The sequence below is a fragment of the Ailuropoda melanoleuca genome, chromosome 6 (assembly GCF_002007445.2).
Source record: "Ailuropoda melanoleuca isolate Jingjing chromosome 6, ASM200744v2, whole genome shotgun sequence".
NCBI classification, from domain to species: Eukaryota; Metazoa; Chordata; class Mammalia; order Carnivora; family Ursidae; genus Ailuropoda; species Ailuropoda melanoleuca.
The window spans coordinates 53,099,431-53,108,186 of NC_048223.1; the positions used below are offsets into that span (position 1 = coordinate 53,099,431).

Here is an 8,756-nt window from a genome sequence, read left to right on the forward strand (position 1 = left end):
ACATTGTTGTTGGGAATGCAAGTTGGTACAGCCACTCTGGAAAACAGTGTGGAGGTCCCTTAAAAAGTTAAAAATTGAGCTACCCTATGACCCAGCAATTGCACTACTGGGTATTTACTCCAAAGATACAGACGTAGTGAAGAGAAGGGCCATATGCACCCCAATGTTCATAGCAGCATTGTCCACAATAGCTAAATCGTGGAAGGAGCCGAGATGCCCTTCGACAGATGACTGGATTAAGAAGTTGTGGTCCATATATACAATGGAATATTACTCAACTGTCAAAAAGAACGATTTCTCAACATTTGCTGCAACATGGACGGCACAGGAGGAGATAATGCTAAGTGAAATAAGTCAAGCAGAGAAAGACAATTATCATATGGTTTCACTCATTTATGGAGCATAAGAAGTAGGAAGATCTGTAGAAGAAGAAAGGGAAGAAGGAAGTGGGGTTAAACAGAAGGGGGAATGAACCATGAGAGACTATGGACTCTGGGAAACAAACTGAGGGCTTCAGAGGGGAGGGGGGGTTGGAGAATGGGATAGGCTGGTGATGGGTATTAAGGAGGGTACGTATTGCATGTTGCAGTGGGAGTTATACGCAACTAATGAATCATGGAACTTTACATCAAAATCTAGGGATTTAGTGTATGGTGACTAACATATTATAATAAAAAAAACAACAAAGGGTTTACTAAAAAAAAAAAGGAAGGAAAGTAATCTCAGATGTTCACACTGGAATAAAGCATATATATTTTGTGTGTTTTGAGCAGGAAAAAAAAAATAGAAGCCCTCACTACAGCTATTTTTGCAACATACTTAGAAGGAAGCTTAATAACATATATGTATAAATCATAAACATCTCAAGAATGAGAAGTGAAACTTCAAAAAGAGCACTGGCTGTCTCAGCCACTCCAGCATTATGAAATGCCTTCTTATAGTTAGAATTTATGGGAGAAAAAAACAGCCAAACCAGATTATAGTAAGAAAAAAAAAAAGGAATAATGCTACAAAGCTCACATTAACATGGGTTTATAGTTTGCTTTGAATAATAATTGGGGAAGGAATTGAGGCAAAAGGCCCTTCTGCTCACATAAAGTGTTAACTGAAGAACAGTTAGTCATCAAATCTCCTTAATCTCAATCTTAATTTTACAAGGAAAGTCACTAGAAAGAGCAAATGTTAAAGAATAAGGTAAATCTGGAGAGATGATGGAATGGGGATCAGACCCTTATTCTGATATATGTTTAACAATTTCAAGTAGTCTGTCTAGAAATTCATTAATCTGAACTGGAAACCGCAGTTTTGCTATGGGAAGATACATATATATCTCCAAAGCTGTAAGAATTTTCATACATTGCTAGCGAGAGTAATTACTAGGACAAGACCACATGTAAAGCAATTAAAGAATATCTATCAAAATCACAAATGTATACAGCATCCTTGGACTCAAAAATTCTATTTCCGGAAATGTATCTTATAAACAAACTTGCACACGTACAAGGTTATTTTCAGCACCAAGATTTGTCTTCTACCAGAAGACTAGAATCGGCCCCAATGCCCATCACTAAGACATCTGTTAAATACATCATGATACAGCTATGCAGTAGAATGCCAAGTGTCTGCAGAATTGAATGGTAAAGTCTTCCAGGTATTGTATGGAAAAGTCTCCAAAATATTAAGTAAAAATTCAAGGAACAAAAGAATGTACATTATACTACATCTTTTGTATTAAAATGGAAGCAGAGAAAAAGAATAATATAATATAATAATATTAATATTTGTTTATTATATTATTATATTTGTTTCTAAAGAGAATTTTTAGAGCTAAGAAATTCAAGAGATGCTGGAAGGATCCACACAGACCTGGGGAGGTGAACAGTGAGACAGGAGGGAGGAATTTCACAGTATTGCTTTTTATTTGCATTAAGTTTTGAACCTCATGAATACATTGCCTATTCAATCAATTAATTTTCAAACAGCAAAAGCTATCTCCTTAATGCTCAAAACATTTCATGAATAAGATGCTTCCTTATAACAAGGAGAGATTTCAGCATATCCTTAAACAAAACTGACCTTTGAATCTCTAAGCAAAATATGAAATCAGATGACTTGTCCTTAGTTCTTTCAAAATAGTATTTTTATATGCCTTGTGTAAGTGTAACACTTCTAGTACCTTGGCCTAAAAAATAACCCCATTTCATTGTTTTCAAGTTAAATCTCAACTTGGTTACTGACATGAAAACCAGCCAATTCCAGCCATGCAGGTACTTCTCAGAGAGTTCCTATCTCACCACAGGAAACACCCATACCTTTGGCAGAATGGTTCTTTCTCCCGTGAGGGATTCGGTGAAGGCAAAGAATATATCCATCTTCTGTCTCAATGAAGTGCTCCTCACTAGGGAATCCCCAGTGAGCGATAATTTCACTCTACAGAGAAAAAGAATATTGGAAATTCTGTGGACAGGATCTGACAAGATCTCCCACATTAGCAGGCGAAGGAGAAGACAAAATGTCAGCAGACACTCTCCAGGCTTTAAGAAAACAGTTGTTATTGAAATTTAAGTGTGCTCTATTGAACAGTACCTCCCATGCAAGAATAAATCCTCCACATCTTTTAGCCATGTGTCCCACTGACAGGTGTCTGATTAACCTTGGTTTCAATATTCTAGCAATTTCTACACCGCATGTGTCTAATTTCACCACTGCTTTGCGCCTCTCTGTTTCCATCCTGGCTCCACAAATAGACACTCTTTCTTTCTTTCTTTCTCTTCTAAATATGTCAGCTAATATTGTGAGCTACCCCTACCCTTATTTTAAGAGGTCCTGTTCTGGGAAACAGAGCATAGCATTAATCCGTTTTCATCAATGAACCAATACACTTATGCTAACAAAGGACACTAATAGAATACACAATAGCAAAGTGGAGTTGAAGAACAAGAAGAGATGAAAAATAGGAAATTACCATCAAATTCGCTCCTCCAACCCATGGAGCAAGTGTGAATCACGAGCTCAGTGGGGTATGGAGAATTCAATTATCTACATTTAACGTACGCGCTCACCATCCTCTCTACCACAAGTATTGTAAAGAATTCAATTTTATCATTTTTATAGGAAAAAAATTTCAAAGGAGGGGGAGGAATATAAGAAAAAATGGGGGACGAGAAGTAAAACTTGACCTTAAGACCCTGATACCAGGTTATATTCTCTTGACTCACGATGGATTTATCTGCCACTAAGAGCGCCTTGATTCTTCAGTGGGGTCACTGCATCATCTGTTTCAAAGTAGCTACTTGGGGGGCGCCTGGGTGGCTCAGTCAGTTAAGCGTTCAACTCCTGATTTCAGCTCAGGTCACGATCTCAGGGTGGAGAGATCAAGCCCGGCATCGGGCTCCTCACTGGGTGTGGAACCTGCTTAAGATTCTTCCTCTCCGGGGCGCCTGGGTGGCACAGCAGTTAAGCATCTGCCTTCGGCTCAGGGCATGATCATGGCGTTATGGGTTCAAGCCCCACGTCAGGCTCCTCCGCTATGAGCCTGCTTCTTCCTCTCCCACTCCCCCTGCTTGTGTTCCCTCTCTCGCTGGCTGTCTCTATCTCTGTCAAATAAGTAAATAAAATCTTTAAAAAAAAAAAAAAGATTCTTCCTCTCCCTCTCCCTGTGCCCCTCCCCACCAAGCTCACTCTCTCACTCTCTCCCTATAAAAAATAATAAAAAATAAAGTAGTTACCTTCTTTAGTCATTTGTATTTTCCCTGTATTTTATGTCTTAATAATAACACTGAAATGTGTCAATTACTCAACAAATTATATTTGCTTATTTGCTCCAACAAAAATTTTTTTCAGATATTTTGGTTTTTGTATTGAACTGTGTTCCCTGGACCTTGCTAACCACACTCCCTGTTCAACGTATAAGAGCAGCAGTCAGTAGTCACATTCTTGCAAAGTTTTGATACATTTTTATCATTCTTTCAACAAATTCAGTGAGACTTAAAAATGAAATGAATTTATAAAAATTTCATTTATCCCATTAAGAAGTGTCAACAGTTAAATGCCGTTCGTAGAATACACCTTACCTGGTGGGAAAGTCAGCAAACCGAATCTAAGATTCGGAGACCATGAAAAACACAATGATATACAAAGAGATTGGTTTGTGGGGGCGCCTGGGTGGCAGAGCAGTTAAGCGTCTGCCTTCGGCTCAGGGCATGATCCCGGTGTTCTGGGATCGAGCCCCACATCAGGCTCCTCTGCTATGGGCCTGCTTCTTCCTCTCCCACTTCCCCTGCTTGTGTTCCCTCTCTCGCTGGCTGTCTCTAACTCTGTCGAATAAATAAATAAAATCTTTAAAAAAAAAAGAGAGAGATTGGTTTGTGGCTTCATGCAGCCCACATAACTGAACTTTGAGAAACTTACCACATTCATATTTGTTTCAGGATCCAGCTTGCCTTCGGACGCCTCACAATGTAGGGTCCCAAGGACCAAACAGACCACCAATCCCAGGAACTGCATTCTCATTCTGTATGAAACAGTCTATTGTTATTTGTCTGAATCTCACTACACAGATTATGTTGGTAGATTAATACTCCCATAAAGAGTTCTGAACCAGGTTTAGGGCAAGTAAACATCAGGTTAAGGGCAAATAGGAAACAAAGGACCCCAAGCATATCTGGAAACAAACAAAAAAAGGCGGGGATTATTTTTTTACTAGGAAACTCCCCCACCCGCCACCCCCAGTTAACGCGTGACATTTGGAGCCCAGCACACCCACTCACCCTCTCACCATGAAGTTAAACAAATTGTTCTGGAAAAAAACAGAGGAGGGGACTTACAGGACAATAGGCTGGAAAAAAGAGGATCCACAAAATTCCAGATCCTGTGAGCCTTCCACCTTTTCCCTTCTAATCGTGATTTAAACATTTTTCAGTTCTCATTTTTAAGTTCAGTATTACTTTTTGCCTCCCACTGTCAATTTCTGTTCTTGTCCAAAATTACCCATCAGGATTCAAATTTGTCACCCAAATATTATGCTAAGTGAAATAGGCCAGACTGAGAAAGACAAATAACATAGGATTCCACATGTATGTGCAATCTAAAAAATGAATAAACAAACAAAAAGCAGAAACAAACCCATAAATACAGAGAACTGACGGCTGCCAGAGGGAAGTGGGTGGGGGATGGGCAAAATGGGTGAAAGGCAGTGGGAGGTACTGGCTTCCAGTTATGGAATGAGTAAATTACAGGGATGAAAGGCAGAGCACAGGGAATAGAGTCAATGGTGTTGGGACAGAGCTACATGGTGCCAGACGGTAGCTACACTTGTGGGGAATGCAGCATAACGTAGGAAGACGATGAACCACTACGTTGTACGCTGAAACTACTGTAACATTGTGTCAACTATACTTCAGTTAAAAAATGATAATGCGCGGGGCGCCTGGGTGGCACAGCGGTTAAGCGTCTGCCTTCGGCTCAGGGCGTGGTCCCGGCGTTATGGGATCGAGCCCCACATCAGGCTCCTCTGCTATGAGCCTGCTTCTTCCTCTCCCACTCCCCCTGCTTGTGTTCCCTCTCTCGCTGGCTGTCTCTATCTCTGTCGAGTAAATAAATTAAATCTTTAAAAAATAATAATGTGCTTTAAAAGAGAAATAAAACGAATATGTCATCCAAGAAAAAGAGTGAAATGAAAAGGGAGCCTGAAAGAGAAACAGGATAGAAGACCACCCTTTTCCCCTTCTGAGACCCCCCAACCACCAAAAAAGATGATCTGGTTTCTACCCGTGATGGTGCAAAATCACAACACAGCAAAGACCTTGGGGCTGAATGTTAAAGGCAAAGTGAAGTGAGTCTCCCAAGAAATCTGGATGGTTAGAGGCAAAACTAGAAGTAGCCCAGGCATTCTGCATTTTTAAAAAATATAATCACTTAAAAAAAGATGCCTGCATGTATATCCATACGAAGACTTGTATAAAAATGTGTATAACGGCTTTGTGTATAATAATCAAAAACTGGGAAAACGCAAACACCCCAAATGGGTGAATGGATGGAGATATATAACTATGCACACACACACATATATACACACAAATATATATATATATATATATATAAAATGTACATGATATATACATACTACTCAGCAATAAAGAAGAATGAACAAGCAATAACATGGATGAATTTCAAAATAATTACGGTGAATGAAAGCCAGACCAAAAACAATAAAAAGAATAAATACATATGATTCCATTTATATAATACTCTGGAAAATGCAATCTAATCTTTATTGACAGAAAGCAGATCTCGGGCTGCCTAAGAAAAAGGGCAAGAGGAGAGGATTACAAGGGGGTATGCACAAGGAATCTTTTGAGGGTGATGGACAGGTTCACTAATTTAGTGAATTTACCAATGGTTTCATGGGAGTATACCTATGTCAAAATTGATAAAAGTGTTCATTTAAAATGTCTTGCTACTGTATGGCAATACAATAGGCCTGTTTTCAAGACTTGTGCTAAACTGTGTATTCCACAACTCTTAAGAGATTGCTTCTCTGGAGATGACCACAGTGAGTTCTGCCAATGCAAGTCCTGTTGGTGCTGCAGTTACTTCTCCAAGCAATGATGAACCCTGAACATCTAGACAGAAAGGAAGGCAACCTTGAGCCTGCACTGGCAAAGCAAGCTCACTCGGTGTTTACTCACAACTTTTTATTTCTTTATGGTGGTTGGGAAGGGCTGTATACTCCCAGGCCACCTTTTATCATAATCCGGCCTCCCCGAAGTCCATTTTTACTAGGGAACAGGGAGTAGACTGAAAAGGAAAAAGGGAGGTTGTGCCCACAACTTAAAACAAAGAATCCTCTGGCAGCAGAGGCTTTCCACGCGGTTCGATCCCACAGAACGTGGACCAGCTGTCCACGGCGCAGCTCCAAGGGGGTCACAGTTGAAGACCCTCAGCTGCTGCACATACCACCTGCCCATGTTTCCTTCCAACCCGACATTAAGCAAGTTTTTCAACCATCTAGTCAAGTGATTCTCGGAAGGATAATGACTGAGAAATTTACATGGAGTAAAAGCCCCTTTCCAGGCTGGATTCTGAGTTTTTTCTGGGCTCTCTTAGCAACTTCTTTTTCAGTTCTCTCTACGTTGTAACACTGCAAGTAAGTGCTCCTCTGCCCTGATTTCGCCCCAGCCCGAGGGCAGGGAGGGCTTCTGACTCAACTTTGAACCCTTAGGATCTATAGAGGAGCCCCGCACCTATGAGATGCACAGTACAGATTTTGAAAAAAGAGGCAGGGGTCGGTCCAAAAGCTCAGTGGCTGAAGAACAGAAAAGCCCCGAAGCAGCCTCCCATTTTGCTTCCCACTAATGACAATGTGAACACCACCACCAATAACTTCGGCTCCCATTAAACTCTCGCTACGCTCCAGACACCGCCCGCACTGCTTCGGACCAACGTTAACTCCTCCTCCAGTATGTCGGCGCGGTACCGTTAAATCCTCGTTTCGGGGAGCTGAGCTGCACCTAGGTCAAGTACAGAAGCAAAGTGCCAACCGGTTAAGGGGGAGCTTAACCAGGGGAAGGGGGTGGCTGCGAATCAGGAATCCGGTTGTCACCGCAATCTGAGGTCTCTGGGCGGCTTCGCTGATCGACCGGGAAATCGGAGGGCTCCCACGGAAGGCCGGGCAACTTCGGAAACCTGGACCACGCGGCGCTCAGAAGAGGCGCCCGCAGCTGCTCCGGACGGGATGCGCCACGAGCCAAGCGCTGGGGGTCCCGCCGGCCTGCAGAAGCTCGGGCGTGGGGGTGGGGATGGGAATGGGAGGGCAGCGCGCGCAGAGGCCGGAGATGCCGTACCCGCACCCGCACCGGCGGCTTGGCCTCGCGGCACTCACCTGCACCGGTCCTCCCGGGCCGCTGTCCAGAGCCGCAGTGCCCGCTCGTGGAGCGGGGCACCTGGAGAGGCGGGGACGACCGGACTCGAGGGCAGGTAACCCTCCCGGCTCAGGCTCCAATCTGAGCGGCAGGTTATGGGGAAGTGCCGCCGAGACCCCGCCCCGTCCAGCGCTGCCACGGAGCATGCGCCGTGGGCGGGCCCCAGCGGAGGCTCCGCCTCCCAGCTCGGGCTGATCCCTAGCTGCACCTGCGCGTGGCTGCTGAGGCTTTCTCCGGCAGGGTGCGCACCCTTTGCCTCCCGCATAGAGCTGTGGGCTCTGTAAGTGCAAAGAAATTTTATGTTCTGTCTAAAGCGCTTAGCATTGTGCCGGATGCAAAACAATCTTGCTGTACATTTTATTTTTATTTCTAAAATGACCAGTGTTAAGAGACTAGGGGTACAGCAGCCAACCCAATGTGAACAGACACTCCGTGAATGAATATATAACATAAAGTAGTAGAGAGTGTTATGAAGAACAATAAACCAGTAAAGGAACAATGAAGGAGGCTGTTGTGTTATGTGTAAGGCAATCAGAAAAGGACTCTGATGAAATGGAACTGAACACAAACAGGAAGCTGATTGAGAACCACATCCATACTGGAGAAAGACCATTCTGGGGTGAGAGAATAGCACGTGCAAGGGCCCCGAGGCAGGAATATTCTGGTGGGTTCTAGGAAGAGCAATGAGGTCGGTGTCACCAGAATAGAATGTGATGGTGGAGAGTACTAACACATGAAGTCCTAGAGGTACTTGGGTGCCTTGGAGGGGCAATTGTAAAGACTTTGCTTTTTCTTCTGACCAAGATAGGAAGCCGGTGGAAGGTTTTCGATAGA

The 8,756-nt window shown here is 43.1% G+C and overlaps 1 protein-coding gene across 5 annotated transcripts in view; it reads right to left on the minus strand.

The window, feature by feature from the left end:
• LIPA (lipase A, lysosomal acid type) overlaps positions 1 to 8,047 on the minus strand; it is a 37,424-nt gene extending 29,377 nt beyond the window's left edge. For 2 of the 5 annotated variants that reach the window (XR_004626098.1, XM_034662405.1), the window contains exons 1-4: positions 7,883 to 8,047; positions 4,770 to 4,798; positions 4,411 to 4,513; positions 2,313 to 2,430 (exon numbers count right to left, since the gene is read on the minus strand). Coding sequence is in view for 4 of the 5 variants with exons in the window: in XM_034662405.1 (XP_034518296.1) it covers positions 2,313 to 2,430; positions 4,411 to 4,513; positions 4,770 to 4,780 (232 nt within the window). In the remaining variant the exon portion in view is untranslated. The remainder of the gene's footprint in view (positions 1 to 2,312; positions 2,431 to 4,410; positions 4,514 to 4,769; positions 4,799 to 7,882) is intronic. The other 3 variants (XM_034662403.1, XM_034662406.1, XM_034662404.1) reach the window with 3 other exon arrangements.
• Positions 8,048 to 8,756: the final 709 nt, after the last annotated feature.